Here is a 20526-nt window from a genome sequence, read left to right as displayed (position 1 = left end):
AATGGCTTTTAAGCACTAGCCATAGAAATGAAAAAAAAAATCCAAAATGAAGTCATTAAAAAAATAATAAATTAGTTGTTTAATATGCACTGATTGCCATTGTGTCAGAACTGATGATGAATCAAGTTTTAGAGGATATAAATCACAAGGGAGATTACCTACATTCTCTTTTGGAGAAAATTTGATTGGCAACTTTGGTTGCCTGTGGGCTGGCAAAGCAACTCCCTGCCCACGAAAGCCTCCAGAGCTGTTTAACATTTAACAGGCTGTGTTTGTCTTTGTTATGTGGAGTCCAGTCACTTGTACAGCAGCTTTGAACCCTGATCTATCCTGTGCCAACCTCACTGTGCTGAAGAATTATTTGTAAAATGGAAGTAAAATGAAAACAGACTAAAGTTAATCTGGAAAGTAGTAATATAGTGGATAGGAGTATTGATATTTTAAATGAGGTGTTTATGAATAAAGCTCATTGAGAAGGTGAGGTGATATTTGAGCAAATATTGAAGAGTATGGAAATCAAATTTTTGGGGGGGTGCATGAAGTCCACATCTCATTTAATATTCCGAGTGTCATTGCTGTTGTTGTTATTGTGTGCCGTAGGGTCGGAACCAACCAGAGCTGACCCTCCAGCAGATTTTCAAAAGTAATAAATTGCACAGGAGGATATTGACCATCCTTCTTCTGCCAAGCCTCTGGTGGATTCAATCTGCTTGCCTTTGGGATTGCAACACAGCTTCTTAGCAGTAAGCCACTAGAGCTCTCTATGAATATAGATTGATTAAAATAATTTTATAGAACATATTCACTTTTGAAGCTCATTAAGAGTTTTTTGATTGTGATTATGAAATATACAGCACTAACTCTCATTAGGTAGAAATAATGTTTGAAATCTACACATTTTTCTTTGTTTTACCTTTGTTATTCAGTTCTTATTTGTCTATTTATTTATAGATAAAACAAAGAAATTTGGGATGGAATTAGAGAATCAAACTTATAGCAGTGACTTTATTCTCTTGGGACTATTCTCATCTTCCCAAACAAGTCTGGTGTTATTCTCCCTTACGTGCATCATTTTTATTATGACTATAACAGAAAATACAGTCATGATCTTTCTTATCCGTGGCACCTTGCGACTCCATACTCCAATGTATTTCTTGCTCAGCCATCTCTCTTTCATGGATATCTTGCATATTTCTAATATTGTCCCTAAAATGGTTGCTGACTATCTATCAGGCAATAAAACAATTTCATTTGCAGGTTGTGGCATCCAGATATTTCTGTCCCTCACTCTTCTGGGTGGTGAGTGTCTCCTCCTGGCAGCAATGTCCTATGATCGCTACATAGCCATCTGTCATCCTTTGCGTTACCCCATTCTTATGAATGAGCTTGTCAGTGTTCTCATGGCTGGAGGGTCCTGGCTTGTGGGGACCGTCAATTCCACAGTTCACACAGCTTATGCCCTCCACTTCCCCTTCTGTGGCCCAAGGGCCATTGATCACTTTTTCTGTGAAGTCCCAGCCATGTTGAAACTTTCCTGTGTAGACACATCACACTATGAAAAAGGTGTTTATGTAAGTGGTATCATTTTCTTGGTCATCCCTTTTTCTATGATCTTTGCTTCTTATGTCCAAGTTCTCCTTACCGTCCTTCAAATGAAGTCGTCAGAAGCACGAAGAAAGTCATTTTCCACTTGTTCCTTCCACATGATTGTAGTTATGATGTACTATGGGCCATTTATTTTCACATATATGAGACCCAAATCCTACCACACTCCAGGACAGGATAAGTTCTTGGCAGTATTCTACACTATCCTCACACCTGCACTCAATCCTATCATCTACAGCTTTAGAAATAAAGATGTTCTGACAGCAATGAAAAATATACTTGAAAATAACTTTCTGCCTAACAGATAAATACAAATTATGCACAAACTGCTATTATTTACTGCCTTCATACAAAAATCTGTAAAATATTCCTTGCTAATTTTTTTTCTTAGAAGAAAATTGAAATTTTACTATTATTTGATTGCAAAACTCTATGTATGGAACAAAGTGGTTATTTAAAACTTGTGTATTAAAGTTATTGTATTCATTGAGTTTATAAATATATGCATGTAGCAATACATTATATTGTTTAATTGATTATAATCAGACAAAATACGGGAATTAAAAATTAAGCTTTTAAAAACTCGAAAATTGACAATGTAATCATTTGTATAATTTATCTTTTTTGTCCATCCAGAAATACACATTATTTAACAAACACGTACACATTTGTCTGTATTTTTTATAAAACTAGGTGAATTTCCAAGACTATAAATCACAGGGAAGGTATCTTTCTCCTGCACTGCTGCTGTTGGATTCAAATCATAGTAGATGCATGGTAATTATAGTCTAAAATTTGCAAACAGTTTTTAAAATTCACAGTTCCACTTAAAAATCTTCATTAATCATGGTCTGAATAATTTTATCACTTTAGTTGAAAGATTTATTAATATGTATTATTAAATGATCACAAATACAAATTCAGACATACATACAAATATATATGCACTATATACCTTAATTATGTAATATTAAGTTATTCATTCTTTGCTAGTTTACAAAAATCCCATCTTAGACAGAATATTCTGAAAAATATCTACAATTATACTATAGCTCAAAGGCATCTATTTTTCTTCCGTCATCCTTATTAATGTCCAGCTCTCAGATATGTAGAAAATTATTAGACAGACCAAGGCTTGAATCAGACCCAATTTAGTCCTCAAACTGACATCATTACTCCTCAATAATTTAAATCCCTAATGCAAACATTCCCAAGTATAATATGTCTTATACATATTAACATAAATATATATATATATGCTGTTGTTGTTGTTGTTGTTGTTATGTGCTGTCGAGTCGCCTGCAACTCATAGCGACCCTCTGTACAACAGTCCTAAGCTCTGCCCTAATCCTGTGCCAATCTCATTATTTCTGACACACCTACCCCCATTACCCCAGTCACTGAATCAATCCATCCCATTGAGGATTGTCCTCTTCTGCCCTGTCCCTCCACCCTCCCAATCATGATGTCCCTCTCCAAGGACTGGTCCCTCCTTGCAGCATGTCCAGAGTATGTCAGATGAAGCTTCAGAACCCTTGCCTCCAAGTTGCAGTACAGCTTCACCCTTTCCAGGACAAATCTGTTCTTTTTTTTTAGCAGTCCATTGTATATTCAATACTCTTCTCCAGCACCACAGCTCAAAGGCATCAATTTTCCTTTTATCATCCCTAGTCATTGTCCAGATCTCTGATGCATAGAAAGTGACTGCAAAGACCATGGCATGACTCAGGCACACCTTAGTCTCCAGACTGACATTGTCGCACTTCAGTACTTTAGAAAGGTCTCTAACCACAGACTTCCCATGTCAATAAATCTTTTAATTTCCTGGTTACTGGTGCCAAGAGTGTTGACTGTGGAGACAAGCAAACCAAAACTGTAAACAATCTAAATCTCTTCACCATCCATCATGATGCTGCCAATCAGCCCAGTGGTGACAATCTTTGTTTTCTTCATATTGAGCCTCAATACATACTGAAGAGTGCAGTCCCTGATCTTCCACAGCAATCCCTTCAGGTCCTCCTCAGTTTCAGCAAGCAGGGTTGTGTCATCTGCATTACGCAGATTGTTGATGATTCTTCCTCCAATCCTGATGCCACATTTTTCCTCATAGAGCCCAGAATCCCAGTTAATCTGGATAATCTGTTCTGCATAAAAATTGAAAAGGTATGAAGATAGATAGGATACAGCCCTGACTTACACTCTTTCCAATTTTGAACCATGCATTGTTTCCTGCTCTGTTCTGACGACTTTCTCCTGGTCTAAGTATAGGTTTTGCAATAGCACAATCAAGTGTATAGCTCAGAATATTATTCTAAATTTTTCTAGAAATTTATCCTTAAAAAATCACAAGAAAATAATATTAAAAATTATTTAAATAAACCAATATCAAAGACTACAAAATCTTTTAATGAACTATTTTATGCCAAGCTGCCAAATGTTTTATATTTGATACATTAAAAACATGTTATATCAAAAATGATATTATATAACTGTTTTAAAAGTGAGAATATATTACTTTTGTTTTCAAAGTTTAAAATCTGTTTAAAAATTAAAAAAAAAAAAAAATATATATATATATATTCCAGGCATATTGTTAGGAGGTGCTATTCCTTGGAGAAGGACATGATACTGAGAAGGGTGGAGAGTTAGTTAAAGAGAGGAAGACCCTCAACCAGGTGCATTGACACTGTGACTGGTGCAATGGGCTCAAGTGTGTCAGGAAGTGTGAGGATGGCACAGGATAGAACATGATTCAGGCCTGTTGTTCATAAAGTCACTATGAGTCATACTCAGCTTAATAACATCTAACAACAACAACCTAAATACCTCTGCTAGAAATATATAGGAAAACAGAAATAAGGTGCAAATGGAGATTTGTTCATCAGTGATCATAGCATCCTTATTCACAATAACAAAAACGTGAAAACAGCTCAAGTGTTTATCAACAAACAAGTGGATTGAGAAACTGTGGTAAATTTATAGGATGGAATACTATGAAGCACTGTGGAGCAATGATTTTGAAAAATACCATATAACATGAGAGAGGCTAGAGAACATTATACTGATTAAAGCAACTCAAATGCATAAGAACAAATAATGCATAAGATCATTAATGTAAACCAGAAGGGTAACTAGTGAGATGTGTAGGTATACAAAGAAGGAAGGGGAAAGGACAAGACAAGTGAGGATGCAGAGATCAGGACATCATCAGGTCAAAGAGTTTAGTGGGTGGAAGCAGGGAGTAGGAAAAAAATGCACATGAATTAAACATAATAGAAAATAAAAATCATTCTAAATGTTACAAAAGAATTTGTGAATTATTGATTATCTAAAATGTAAACTAATAACCTGGAGTAGCTAAATTTTTTTCAATCATTGTTGATGATGCAAATATTAATTAATGTTACAGATTAAAAATGACATCTCATATGTTCCTATATATCCATCTATCTTGAAGGACGAAATAATTTTATTTAACACTAATAAAAGTCTTGTTAGCATAATACATAAAGTTATTGATGAGGGACGTCAATATTCAGCAAAGATCTTAATGTTAATATTAACCAATTACATTCTGTACATTTTAAAGTCATTGCAAGTCACAGTATACCGATAGTTTATCTAACACTACCATGAAATCAAAGAACAATGAAAGTGTAAATAATAATAATAAATTTTACTTGTCAGCAAGAAAATTCAATCCTCAGTTGCACAGTATAGAAGCTCAGAATCAGATTTCAACAAAATATAAATTCTCAAACTAATTAAACATAAATATAAGCTAACAAATAACCTATATGTTTTTATTGCTGTTTTTGTTTTATGAGGTCCAACTCGAGTGACCATATGAAGAACAGACCTGAACTTTACATATTCTGAACCTTGAACACAATCTCTGATGTGGTTGAGCTCTTTGTTAAAAGTCACTGTGTCAATCTATCTTGCTGAGGATCTTGTTCTCTTTCTTTTACTCTTTACTTTTCTCAGTATGTATTTTTCCAAGAGCTGGAACATGCTCAAAAGGAGTGTGACATGAAATTTCATGATTCTTGCCTCTAAGAAACTTTCTCGTTTCACCTCCTCTAGGACAGATTTGTCTGTTCTTTTGGAAGTTTGTGGGATATTCTGCAGTATTCTGTAATACCACAAATCACAGGGATTAATTCTTCGTCTGTCATCATAATTCATTAATTTTTTTTCATGGATCTTAGCTGAAAATAGATAATACGATAAGATGTTTACTTGTGCTTTATTGATTATGGAAAAACATTTAAATAAGTAGATCAATTCAAATTATGTATAATATTGAGAAGAATGAGGATCCCAGAACACTTAGTTGTGTCCATGCAAGACTCATATATAGACCAAGAAGTCAATGCTCAAACAGAACAATGAGCGCCCATGTGGTTTTAAAACTAGGAAAGGTGTATATTAGCATTGTATCCTTGATTCAGACTTATCCACTCTCTACGCTAAGCAAATCATTCAAGAAGCTGTCCTATGTGATAAAGAATGTGGCATCAATATGCTGTTGAAACAATCTTGCTTGCAGATTAAAAAAGAGGACTACCAGAAGGACAAATAGATCTGTCATGAAAAGGGTGAAACCAAGCTGTTCCTTGAAGGAAAGGATTTTGAAGCTTCATATATTGGGCACATGGCCAGGAGGAGCATGTGAAAAAAAGCTTTGAAAAAGCTTTGTCTAACTTAATTTGGACATGTTCTTAGAAGAAGCTGTTCCTTGGAGACGGACGTCAAGCTTGGAAGGGTAGAGGGACAGCACAAGAAAGGAAGATCATGGATGAGGTAGATTGACTCATTGACTGAAGAAATGGCATTAGGTCTGTTAGAGACGATGAGATTGGTTCAGGATAGGGCAGCGTTCCGAGCTAATCTGTAGGGTGGCTATGGGCAGAATATTGAATGATTCAAGAAACATTAAAAGTAGATGGAAGGAGTATACAGAGATATTGTACCTTAAAGAGGTGGCTGACACAGAAGGATTTCAAGAAACAACATATAATCAAGAGGCAATGGGACTGAAAAAGGAAATTCAGGCTGCTCTGAAGGACTTGAAAAAAAATAAATAAAGTCCCAGGAAATGAGGAATATCAATTGACATATTTCAGCAAATATGCATCCTGCATGTGCTAACCAAGTTGTGCCAAGAAATCTGAAGGACAACTACTTGGCCAACTGTCCTAAAGAGATCTACATTCTCCTTCCAAAAACGGTAACCTGACAAAGTGTGAAAATTATCAAACAATATCACTAGTATCCCACACTAGCAAAATCCTGCTGAAGATTTTCTAGAAAACACTTGAACAATATACATTGACAGAGAACTACCAGAAATACAGGCTGGGTTTAGAAGAGGTCATGGCACTAGAGACATTATGGCCAATGTCAGATGGATCTTGAAAGAAACAAGAGAGAAGAAGAATACCTATCTGTGTTTCATTGACTATGCAAAAGCATTTGACAGTGTGGATCACAATAAATTGTGGCTAACCTTAAGGAAAACGTAATCTCAGAACACTTGATTGTGCTTATATGAAACTTATACTTGGACCTAAAAGCAGTCCTCGGAAAAGAGCAATGAAACACCACATGTTTCAAAATCAGGAAGGAGTGTGTCAGGGATGGATCCTGTCCCTGTACCTCTTCAATATATATGCAGAACAGATCATTCAGGAAGCAAGGCTTTATGAGGAGGAGCATGGCATCAAGATTGGAGAAAGAATCATTAACAACCTGCGATATGCAGATGACACAACCTTGCTTGCTGAAACTGAAGACCTTAAACACTTGCTGCAGAAGGTCAAGGACTATAGTCTTCAATATGGGTTGAAGCTCAACATCAAGAAGACAAAGATTCTCACCACTGGGTCAATTGCCAGACCATATTAGATGGAGAGGTTGTTAGTGATTACACCTTGCTCAGATCCACAATCAACAATCTTAACACCAGCAGTCAGGAATTCAAAAGATGAATTGTCTTGGGACACTCTGCTGTCATGGACCTCTCCAGAGTGTTGAAGAGCAACAATGTCAGTCTAGAAACAAGGTCCGCCTAAGCCAGGCCATGGTTTTCTCAACTACTTGTAATGCTTCAGAGAGTTGGAAATTGACTAAGGATGACAGAAGAAGAATAGATGCCTTTGAGTTGTGGTGCTGGAGAAGAGTCTTGAACATATGGACTGCCAAGGAAACAAATAGGTCTGTCTTGGAGAGGATGAAACCAAGTCTATCCTTGGAGGTTAGGATTTTTAAAGCTCTGACTCTTTTATTTTGGTCTTGTGTCCAGGAGAGATCGATCCTTGGAGAAAGACATCATGCTCAGAAGGGTGGATGGACAGAGCAGGAGAGGGAGACCCCGGATGAGATGGATTGGTACAGTAACTGGGGCAATGGGGGTTGCCGTGTCCAAATTAGTGAGACTGGTTCAGGAGAGGAAAGGGTTCAAAGCTGCTGTGCATAGATCACTGGGTTCAGTGCTGCTGTGCATAGGATCACTATGCACCTCAGGCGACTCAACAAACAACATTCTATGACAGGTTGGGGAGCAGGAGTAGCATTCACTTCCTAAACAACATGCCTCCAGAAACTCTATGAAATTTGATAAATATCTATAGTTGTAGAGGGGCTTTAGGTCTTTTGTTCATAGGGTCACTATGAGTCAAGCTCAACTTGAAGGCAATCATCAAAGACAACATGAGTTGCAGGTGACTTGACTGCACAAGACAACAACAACATAGCTTTCAATATATACAGAATTCAACACTTATAAAGCACAAAAAGTAAAAAAAAAAAACCAAACAGACAAACCCACCTTAAAAAAAATAAGAATTTCACCAACAGATGAAAACTGGACCAACAGGGGCCATCATGATGTTGTTAGATGCTTCTGAATCCAGTACAATGCATAACAATCCTATGAATAATAGATCTAAACTCTGACCTATCTGATGTCATCCTGATAATTTCTAGCATACTTGAGTCCATTGTTATGGTCACTGTGTAATTCGATTTGATTGAAGATCTTCCTTTTCTTTCACCAACCGTCCACTTTCTTAGCATGATTTCTCTTTCTGAGGAACAGCTTCTTCTAAGAACATGTCCAAAATATGTTAAACAAAACTTTTTCAACTTTTCCTCTGAGAAAAATTCTGGCTGCACTTTCTTTTTTTTTTTGTTCTTTTGATAGTACATGGAATGTCCAGTACTCTTCTCCAACGCCATATCTCAAAAACATCAATTCTTTTTCTGTCATCCTTATTTATTGTCCAACTCTCAGATGCATAGCAAGTGATTGAAGAGACCATGGCTTGAACCAGGTACAACTTAATCCTCTATGCATCTGAAAGGTAAGCAAGGAATAAGAATGAAAGGAGAAGAATTTATACATTTTCATTGTTATTGGAGATTACGCTGTATGATAAAGAATAATTCTTATTTTCCTACTAGTAAGGTACGAATGCAGATACAGGAGAGTCTAGTTTCTGATGAGAGTGTAAGACTTACTTTGCTTAAAAAGTTAAATATTTTTGGTGTAAAAATTAGTTAATTAATTACTTTTGTTAAATACCATTGAGTTAGTATCAAGTTGCTAACTAGTAAAAAAAAAATAAAAAGATCATCAGTTCAAACTCATTGTTTTCTCCTGGGAAGAAACATGTGATAATGCACTTTTGTAATGATTAAAACCTTAGAAAACTTATGGGGTGATTCTACTATGTTCTTTATAATCACTTTGAATTAATATCAACTCAATGACAACACATTTTGTTGTATTATTTATCTTAGTTATGCATTTTTATATTTAATCCAATTTTATTAATTTTGAGTTTTATGTGAAGCATAGAATATTATTTTCTGTCTTTACATTTGGCCAGCTAATTATTATGGGTGTGTTTGTTAACAATCTACCATTATACTATATTTTTATAACCCTCTGTCCTTCCATGCTATACTTTTATACTTTAGCTCTCAGACTCTGCATTCTGGTCCTTGATTTACTTTTCATACATTGGTACCATAATGTTTTATTCACATAAGCATTTTCTAGTGCATTTTGACACCCAATAGTAAGTACAGAAATATTGTTTTTCCCCTTACAATAACATATGGAAATTATAGACAACAGAATAGTATTCCCTGACCAGAGATAAAATCAATAAACACCAAAAATGAGTTATTCTTGAATATAACTCTATTCCAACAAAAACAATTTTAATGAATGGAATCTTACAATGTATAAGAGATTCCATTGATTTATTATGCAAATTACTGGAGAGGGCTTATATGTTGCTATGATGCTGGAAACTATGTCACAGGTGTTTTAAATACCAGCAAGTTCACCAATAGTGTGCAGCTTTCAGTCAAAATTCCAGACTAAAATAGACAGAAAGTGACTATGACTTTTGAAATAACAGGCCCACAAAACCTCTAAGAAAGACAGCAGAATACCATTGTACATAGGGAGCACTGGTGGCCTAGTGTCAAGTGCTGTGCTGTGATCCAGAAGGGACACGATTCAAAGCCACCAGCTGCTTCATGCAAAAAGGATAGGCAATCTCCTCTCATGACATTAACTATAAATGTCAGCTATGAGTCAGTTCTAATGTGACAGTACATACCAACAGTGACATTGTGTATAATGCCAGATGAGTCCCTGAGCCTGGAAGAAACTAAAAATTAACTGAGGAAGAGATGCTCCCTCAAACAGAATTTATCTTAACGTTATGGGTGAAGTAAAATTTTTACCCAGTGAAGGCCCTTTATTTGTTAATACGGCAAGACTCAAATAGAAGAGAACCAGTTACAAAAGTTGAGTAATATAAGAAATAAAAAAGTGAATAAAAGAAATTATGATAGTGAGGCATTAATGTGAATACTTTACACAGATTATCAGGAAAGATCAATTGCTAAAAAAATACATCATTTAGTAAAGTAGAAAGTTAACAAAAATGAGAAAACCCTCCTGAGATATCATAACAGCTTTGAAAATGGATTAAAAATACCTGTGATTATGAAGATGTCACAGGATCTGGCATGGTTTCATTCTCTTATAAATAAAATCATAATGATTTAAACTAATTGTAATATATACCAGCCACTAGAAAGGGTATACTTTGACACACTGCTCTGAGATCTACCAAATCATTTGTGTGTCTATTTATTGGAGAAATGAATGGTAATTATTCAGATTAAATTATCAGTCAGAAAATACTAATTCATATCCCTGCTTCCCTGTGAAAGGAATATGTATCACTAACTCAGTGGCACTCTACTTTTACTGGCCATGAGAATGGCTAATGAAATATATGTATATGTATGACGGTTCCTATAATGTAACCATACTGGTGCAAACATCTGGAAAAATTTACTACAACCATTGCCACCACTCTCTATACCACAGAATTACAGTCAAACACCATATAGTGTTATTGGTAGCTCACCCTCCACTGACTTAGTCTCAGGGGGAATTGCCAAGGGAGCACAAACAAATAAGAAACGTCAGGATGAAAATTCTAGTATAGAAGTCTTGAATAATGGTTGCAGATCTGTCTCCACAGTCATATGGGAAGAATTAAAGAGAGTATTGAGAGGTGAGCATATATTTTTCTACAGAAAGCCTCATTAATATTTGCTGTGGTGATGCACATGAGACCACTATCAAGTTGGAAATTGGAATGGTAGAAAATTCTAACTTTTGTTTTATAGTGAAATATGTAAATGTTTTATGACTTTGATCAAAAGTAATAGTCAAGCTTTGTTAAATATTGATATATGTGACTGAGAAGCACTGAATTTAAATAACCAGGAGGCTTACAAAAGAGAATTGAAAATTTTGATTGCTATAGGTATAAATTAGAAGCAGGAGAGGCATCCACTTTCTAAACATGCTTCTGGAAACCCTATGAACTTTGAGAAATGACAATAGTTACAGAAAGACTTCAGGTCTTCTGCTCATAGGGTTGCTTTGAGTCTTAATTGATTTGATGTCAATCAACAACAATAATAATAGAGATATAAATATGTTGTATATAGATTTCAGGAGATCTGGTGCTCCAATGACAAGGAATTGTGATGCAATCCCAAAGGCAGGAGGTTCAAGGCCACCAGCTGCTCTGCAGGAGAAAGATGGGAAATCTCCTGTGTAATTACCTACCTCTGGTCACCCACCAAAGGGTCAGTTATGGTTCAGTTCCTACTTTACAACAACAACAACTTATAGATTTCTAGTACTATTTAATAGTAGAGTGTTCCTACAAATATTTTTGTATGCTGAATTATTGAAATGGCAGAAGTAATGAAAGAATTTGTATTAAGTTACAAAGGAAGTTTTCTAACCTTACCAGTTCCCAAAAGTTAGCTATCAAAACATGCTGAATAAATTATATCAAGTAAAAGCTGACCCACTGCTGTAGATTTTATTTTATTAGTTATAATAGTGACCTTATAAGACTGATCTTATTTGTACATGAAAGTTGGGGAGGTTAAGAGCCAGCGAGTTGAGTACAACTCATAGTGACCTTGTGAACGAGTGTCTGAAGCCTGTCTTATCCTGTGCCATCTTCATCACCTTTGACACCCTTGAACCCACCGTTAGAATCACTATGTCAATCTACCTTGTTGAAGGCCTTTCTCTCCTTAATGATCCTCTAACTTTCCAGCATAATATTCTTTTCCAAAGACTGGCTCCTTCTAAAAACATGTTTGAAGTATGTCAGAAGTTCCACTGTCCTTACCTTCAAGGTCCTTTTGGCTGTCTATCAGATATTCAGCACTCTTCTCCATCACCACAGTTCAAAGATATTGATTCTTCTTCTGTCATCCTTATTCATTGTCCAACTTTCAGATGGCAAGCAAGTGAATGAAAAGAGTATGGCTTGAATGAGGTGCACGTTAGTCTTCAAAATTACTTCTTTGCTTTTTAGCACTTTGGAAAGGGCTCTGACAGCCGTTTTTTCCAATGCAATATGTTTATTAATTTCCTGGCTGCTGGACCCAAGGGTGTTGACTGTGGATCCAAACAAGATGGAGGCACTGACAATTTCTCTTTTTCCTCCATATAACATGATGTTGCTTTTTTCCTTGGAATGGATAATTTTTGTTTTCTTGGTATTAAGATGTAACTTATACTGAAGGCAGTAGTCTTTGAACCTCTGCAGCAAGTATTTCAAGTCCTCTGCACTTTCATGAAAGTGAAGTTGTGTCATCTACATAATAGACATGAAAGTAGGACAATGAATAAGAAAGACCAAAGAAGACATAATACCTTTGAATTATCTTTAGATTGGCAAAATTTTTGAATTATACCATTGACTGTAAAAGGAACAAATAAATTGGACTTGGAAGAACTCTAGTTATAACTAGAGTTATTTTTAGAAGCAAGAGTGGTGAAACGTCTCAAATGTCTTGGGTGTGCTTCATAAGGGGTCTATGGAGAAAAACATAATGTTTGGGAAAGTGGATATTCATTTTAAAAAAGAAAAATCCTTAGTGAAATTATTTTAAACACAACAGACACTGTGAAGATGGCCAGGTAGAATTGCCTTTTAGGATTTCAAAAGCTGTAAACTTTAATGAAACTGAACTGTACTATCTTTCTCTTGAAAACAACACATTGTTGTGCAAAAATGAATGGGGGGGGGAAGAGCAAAGAAAGAAAACAAATTTACCCCTTCTGTTTTGCACAACACCTTTCTCCTCTTCCTCCCTTGCTTTCCATTCTCCTTCTTCTCTTTCTTTATATTTTTTATCTTTGCTTTCTCTTGAGATCACAACTAATAATATTTTAATTCCATTATCACTGTTTTATTGAAATTATAGAGGAAGGAGAGTGTTTTCATGATCACTTTCCCTTTTTAGATCTTCTTTTTGCTTTGAGTAATTATTTTTAAACTCCCAAAAACTTTGAGAATTTTGTATTAGCATTTATTTCAGGACTAAAAGGGGAGAAAAAAATCAAAAGAAGCATTTTTCTGTCCAAAGTGACATGGTGAGTAAGGGAAAAAAGCTAACTTTTTTCACCCCATGTCTGTTTCTGTATAAGTAAGTAAAAGAAAGAAGCATACTCTTTAATAATAACTGATTCAAGGCTTATGTCAGGAACTTTGCTGCACAGAGGAAAAGCCCCTAAGGACATGAATTGTGGTAGACTAAAATTGACATTTGTAGAATTTTTTGATGAACAGTCTATCTCCAACTAAAAAGAAAAGTGCATTTTTAATATTATAATAGGTAATTAATCCAAAATATGCATATTTTTCCATTTCACTATTCAAAAATTCCTTAAAATAGCTACTCACATATAAATTTGCTATAATATAAATATTTTTAAACATTTGACATACCTTGAACATTTTTAAAAGGTAAGCAGGGAGATGTAGAAGGAAAAACAAGAAGAGAGACCTTAAAGCATTTAAGAATTATACTCTGATAATTGAGAATATCTGAGCAAGTAATAAATTGCTTAATAAGGGAATATATATGTGAAAAAGAGGAAGACCCCAAGCAGGTAAGTTGACAAGGCGACTGTGACTGTGGCTTGAGTATGTCAGAGATGGTGAGCATTGTTTATAGTGTTACTGAGTCATATTCAATTCAAGGGCACCTAACAAAAACAGGATGCAAATAATAGTTAATAAAATAGGCACTTTAGAATCTGTACTATACTCAATAGTCAGTTTTTCAGTTAGAAAAGTGTTAAAGAGTGATCAAGAGAGGACTTTAAAATAAAAACTTTGATTTTTTTACTTGATTATAGTCACTTTATATTTATTTTTAAAGAAATATTAAATATTAAAAGCTAAAATTCACAATGTTGACAGAGTAGCTTCAAGGACTAATATCAGTTTCTAAATTAAAACAAATAAACCAGTAATGTATTGGAGTTACAATATATGCCTTAGAAGATAAACAAGCATTAGAAATTACAACATTAGCAATAAATAATCAACATGCCACTAAATTTATTTATATATTATTCATTCGATGATCCAGTTGAATATATTTTCTACTCAATTTCTTATGATTAACAGCAAAACTTCATCTTATGTGTATATGAACTTATGTAAAATAGTAAATTTATCGTATGAAAATAGTCGCGGGAAAATGGAATATTTTTCACTTGTTCATGGATATTTTACAATATATTTTGAATGTAACTGCAAGACATCTTACATTGTGTCATTGTATAATGCAATATTACTTTTGTAAAAATATTTTTAAAAGTGAAATTGATAACTCAGTTAATCAGATGCAAAATTTCATATTTAGACTAAATTAATTTCAGAAAGTATTCAGCAATAAGCAAACAATTTCTTATTCCTTACCTGCCTGTCACATTCTTTTCTCTTATTTTTAGGAAAACCAATGCATAATTAATGGAAAATTATAATGGAACAACTGATTTCATATTATTAGGACTGTTTCCATCATCAAAAATTGGTCTATTGCTCTTTGTGATCATCATTCTCATTTTCCTGATAGCTCTATTTGGCAACCTGTCCATGATCCTCCTAATCTTCCTGGACACCCATCTCCACATACCCATGTATATCCTACTTAGTCAGCTCTCCTTGATGGACCTAAGTTACATCTCCACTATTGTCCCCAAAATGGCTTACAACTTCCTGAGTGGAGACAAGTCAATCTCCTTCATTGAATGCGGAGTCCAAAGTTTCTTCTTTTTGACTTTAGCAGGTGCAGAAGGTCTTCTCCTTACATCTATGGCCTATGATCGCTATATAGCCATTTGTTTTCCTCTTCATTATCCTATCCGTATGAGTAAAAAAGTGTGTCTGCTCCTAATAACAGGATCTTGGATAATGGGAGCAATCAATTCTTGTGCCCATACTACATATGCACTCCATATCCCCTATTGCAAATCCAGAGCCATTGATCATTTCTTCTGTGATGTTCCAGCCATGCTGACTCTGGCTTGCATGGATACGTGGGTCTATGAGTACACAGTGTTTGTGAGCACTTCCTTTTTCCTCCTGCTTCCTTTCATTGGCATTACTTGTTCCTATGGCCGGGTTCTCCTTGCTGTCTACCGCATGCCCTCAGCAGAAGGGAGGAGAAAGGCCTATTCCACCTGTAGTACTCACCTCACTGTGGTCACTTTCTACTATGCACCATTTGTTTACACTTATCTTCGTCCAAAATCTTTTCGATCTCCATCAGAAGACAAGGTTTTGGCCATTTTCTATACTGTCCTCACTCCCATGCTGAATCCTATAATCTATAGCCTCAGAAACAGGGAAGTGATGGGGGCTTTGAGAAGACTAATTCAGAGAATTTACTCTGTGAAAGTTTAAAGAAAATTTCTGCGTCAATCTGTGCCTGTCTATGCAATAGTTTTTAAGAAAAAGAATCTTTGTGAAAAATATTCAAGGCATAGAAAAAAAGGTTTAATATTAAAAAAATTAAAAGTGAAATTTGACACAATAATTTTGTTTTTAAGTCATAGCTTTTATTTTCTCCACCGAGATTCTTCCCCCTCCCCATCAATATGAAGGACAAAGAAGAAAGCACCTAAAACCATTGCCCTCAAAATGATTGTAACTCCCTTTGGCCCTATAAGACAGAATATAATTTCTCCATAAAGTTTCCAAGATTACAATTTTTTTTACAGAAGCACAATTGCTAGTGAGTAGGCAGCTCTGGTGACCTAGTGACAAGAAGATACAAGCTATACTGTAATAGCAAATGCGTGTGTTTCAAATCCCACCAGCTACTCTGTGGTAGGGGAATGGGCAATCTTCTCCTGTATGATAAACTGGCTCTGAAAAACCCACCAGAGCATGAGCTATGGGGCAGTTTGCACTCGACATTATGCTACAACAACACAAGTCTCCTACCTTTTGGTTATAACATAATGCTTTAAACACAGTGCCACTATCATTATTTAAAAGCTTTGTGAATTAATAAAAAGATATGTTGTTGTTGTTGTGTGCCATAGAGATGGAACTGACTGTCCACTTCATTTTCAAACCTCATGGAAGGAGAACACCCACAGAGTAGCAGATGGACTTCAATCCTCTGCTTTTAGGTTGGCAGCACAATTCCTTACCATAAAAGAATAGACATGTGCTAAAGCACAACAGAGATCAGGTTCAGGATCAGATAAGGGTCCTGTCTGCTGTACATAAAGTTGTTTTAAACAAGAGATAACAGCTGAAATCAACAACGATAGCAACACAGTTCACTAAACTTAATATGAAATTTTTATTAATATAAAAATTGAAACAACCTAATATGAAGTTATCATTCATTATAACAACCTACTAAGCTATCAATGTGATAAAAGTTGAAAGGAATAGAAGAAAATATTTTAATGTGACTTGAATTTAACCAAAAGTAAAGCAATACTTTGCTTTTAACTTACAGCACAAAAATGTGTATACCATTGCTTATTTTCCCCCAGTTTCTGAGAAAACGACAGGTATATGGACTTAGACAATCTTCTGCAACTGTAGAGAAAATGGTAAGCTATTATGTTTTCTAAGATAAGGTTCTTGGATTTACCTGAATGAATACTAGAGAGTTAATTAAGTGACTCAATCGGTAATTATGGCTGTTGTTGTTTTTCTTGTTGGGTGGTGTTGAGTTCAAAACAGCTCATAGTAATCCTATGCACAACAAATATAAACTCTGTCCTATCCTGTGCCATCTTCACAATCTCTGACATACTTCAGCCGATTGCTACCATCACTGTGTCAATTCATCTGCTTGAGAGTCTTTCTCTCTTTCACTGTCTCTCCAATTTTCCAAGTACGATGTTCCTCTCCAAGGAATAGCCTCTCCAAACAATGCCAGAAAGATGCTAGTTGAGCTATAGTAAATATGCTTTATAAGAGGACTAATGAAAACTACAATCTAATAAGTATAGGTTATAAGATTGCAACCACTCCTAAAATGCAATGTTTTCTTCATAATTAGCCTCTGGTCCTTTTATATAGGACAATTTATATTGTGCATAATCTTACTCTCCATTTATAATGCGCCTAATTGTATTGAGAAATTTGAGGAAATAGTAGACATAGGGAATAGACATTTTGAACTAGAATTTTAAATTGATGTACCTTCCCATTCCATGACTTGACAGTCTGTCCTGCCATTATTCCCAGTTTCATTAAAAAAATTGAAGTCAGAAAATCAAATATTGAAATTTGTCAAAATAATCATGTGCCAATAATTCAGATATTTTATTCTTTTCCATTGCAATTTATGTTTTTTTAACCCTTTAAGTATGAAATACATGTAACAAGCAACTAAACCCACCGCTCTCAAAGTGTTTGTGATTTTTATTGGTTTTATGAAGCAGAATAAAATTTCTACATTAAGTTTCCAAAACTGTCATTTGAAATTAAAGAATTGAACATCATTTATATCCTCTTGAAGTCAATATGAATATATTTGCCTGTTATCATTTCATGATTGTTTACAAAGGTTTCAAACATAAATATTTGTTACCTCAATCCCTCAGATTCTAGGACAAAGTAAACACTTTTACCATGTCACATGTTCTGCATATTATGTGTCCTCTAGAGGTCTGAATCTCTCATTTTTCATTTTTGTTTCAGCACTCTTGGAAAGAAAATGATCTTTCATAATTCCTAGCACTCTTGGAAATAAAAGGATCTTTCAGAATTCCTGCATTCCCTCTATTTGTTGAGGTTAGACAGATATTGTTTTGCTCAGTAATCCACGAGTGTACATTAATTAACTCCTGTAATTTCTACTCTCTTGTGAATGTGCAATGAGCTGCTCAGTTATGGTGCTATAAAATCCCCAACAATATCTGAAAGTTCCTATCTCACGTCTAAAACACATACATTTATTTTTATAGTGCAAAATTGGCTTTAACTCTAAAAAGCAGTTGTCAGAACAGAACAAGAGAATATTGCATGTTTTAAAATCAGGAAAGCTGAGCTTCATGGTTTGTCCTTTCTCCATATCTATTCAATCTGTATGCTGAGTAAAAAATTTAGGAAACTGGACTATCTGAAGAAGAAAGTTGCATCAGGATTGGAGGGAGACTTATCAACAACCTACATTATGCAAATGACACAATTTTTCTTGCAAAGAGTGAAGAAGACTTGAGGCATTTACTGCAGTAGATTAGGCTACAGTCTTCAATATGGATAACACGTCTGCATAAATAAGTCTTCATTCCTGAAATAATATGTAACATCATTATTGTTATTGTCTTTGTTAAATGCTGTTGAATCCACTATAACTTACAGCAACATTATAATCAACAGATGTGAACTTTGTCCTATCTCATTTCATCCTATATACTTGGGCCCATTGTTACACTCACCATTCAAACACAACTTGTTGAATGTCTTCCCTCATGCTAATCCTCTACTTTTCCAAGCATCATATCTTCTCCAAGGACTGTTCTGTCCTAACAACATGCCCAAAGTAGATAGACCACGTGTTACTGTTCTTGTCTCCAGGAAGCACCCTGGCTACACTTTCTACAAGACAGACTAGCTTTTTCTTTTGGCAATTCATGGAATATTCAGTACTCTTCTCTAATACCACAACTTAAAGGCATTGATTTGCCCTGTCCTCCTTAGTCATTGTTCAACTTTCAGATGCATAAGAAGTAATTGAAAAGATCGTGGCCTGTATGAGAGGCATCTTAATTTTTAAGACCGCTCTTTAGCACTTTGGAAAGAACCTTAACAGCAGATTTACCCATTGTGATGTATCTTTTGATTTCCTAACTGCTAGTAACAAGGATATAGATGTGTATCCAAGTAAAACAAATTTCAATCTTTTCTCTATTATGAAGATTTCTATTGGTTTAGTGGTGAGGAGTTTTGTTTTCTTGATACTGAGGTGTAATTCAGACTGTAGAAGAGTCTATTCCAATTATTATATGACAGTCTACTTCATAAAATCTGCCTTGCTAAGTGATTTGCTCAGCATTTTGATGTGAATAAGCATGGAGAAATGGTTTAACGATTATACACACCTTTCTTGATTTTAAACAAGCAGTTTTCTCTCATAGACACCCACCTCTTGGTCTAAGTATAGGTTTTACATAGGCACAATTAAGTTCTGGGACCCCATTCTTCTCGTTGTTCACCATAATTTACTGTGATCCACACAGTCAAATTCCTTTGCATAATCAATAAATACAGATAGACATCCTCATATTCTCCCCATTCAGCCAAGATTAATCTGACATCAACAATAATAAGCCTGATTCCCATCTTCTTCTAAATCTATTTTTAAGTTCTGGCAGTCCTCTGTTGATGTACTGCTCTAGTAATTTTAAAAACAATCTTCAAAAAGATTTTGTATTTAAATGGCATTAACAATATTGTTCTATAATTTCCATGTTTCATTTACATCACATGTTTTTTTAATGGAAATAAATATGGATCTTTCCTGTCACTTGGCCAAATCTTCAGATTTCTTGGCATAGTCTAATAAGTATATTCAAGACTGCATCTGCTTGTTGGAGTATGCAAATTAATATTATATCAATACCTGAGGCTTTATTTTTGCCAGTTCCTTCAGTGTAGCTTGAACTTCCTTCTTTATCATCACGGGTTCTTCATCATATGCTATTTCCTGATATGGTTTCACGTCAGCGAATCTTTTTCAGTATAAATGGAAAAAGGTTGAAGCTACCAATAATTTCGTTTTAATTGGATACATAATTTACATCCATTGTAACAATAGCCAAGAATTCAAAAACTTGTTGAACTGGGAATATCTGCTGTCAAGGACCTTTCTAAATTATTAAGTAGCAATAATATTGAAGACTAACTTATGTGTTCTATCTCCTTACCTTTTCAATCTATATGCAGAACAGATTATCCAGGAGGCTGGGCTGTATGAGAAGAAGTGTGGCAGCAGGATTTGTGGAAGATTCATCAACAATCT

The 20526-nt window shown here is 35.0% G+C and overlaps 2 protein-coding genes across 2 annotated transcripts; both read left to right on the top strand.

The window, feature by feature from the left end:
* The first annotated feature begins 971 nt into the window (after window positions 1-971).
* LOC102860006 (olfactory receptor 2AJ1-like) lies at window positions 972-1913 on the top strand. The gene has a single exon (XM_006893986.1). The coding sequence runs from the start codon at window positions 972-974 to the stop codon at window positions 1911-1913; it is 942 nt and encodes a 313-aa protein (XP_006894048.1).
* Window positions 1914-14999: 13086 nt separating this feature from the next.
* On the top strand, window positions 15000-15935 carry LOC102851172 (olfactory receptor 2L2-like). The gene has a single exon (XM_006893898.1). The coding sequence runs from the start codon at window positions 15000-15002 to the stop codon at window positions 15933-15935; it is 936 nt and encodes a 311-aa protein (XP_006893960.1).
* Window positions 15936-20526: the final 4591 nt, after the last annotated feature.

Source organism: Elephantulus edwardii, unplaced genomic scaffold, assembly GCF_000299155.1.
Source record: "Elephantulus edwardii isolate Elephantulus edwardi_28Jun2011 unplaced genomic scaffold, EleEdw1.0 scaffold00133, whole genome shotgun sequence".
NCBI lineage: Eukaryota > Metazoa > Chordata > Mammalia > Macroscelidea > Macroscelididae > Elephantulus > Elephantulus edwardii.
The sequence above is the reverse complement of the archived record's forward strand: the minus strand, read 5'-3'. Positions and strand labels throughout refer to the sequence as shown.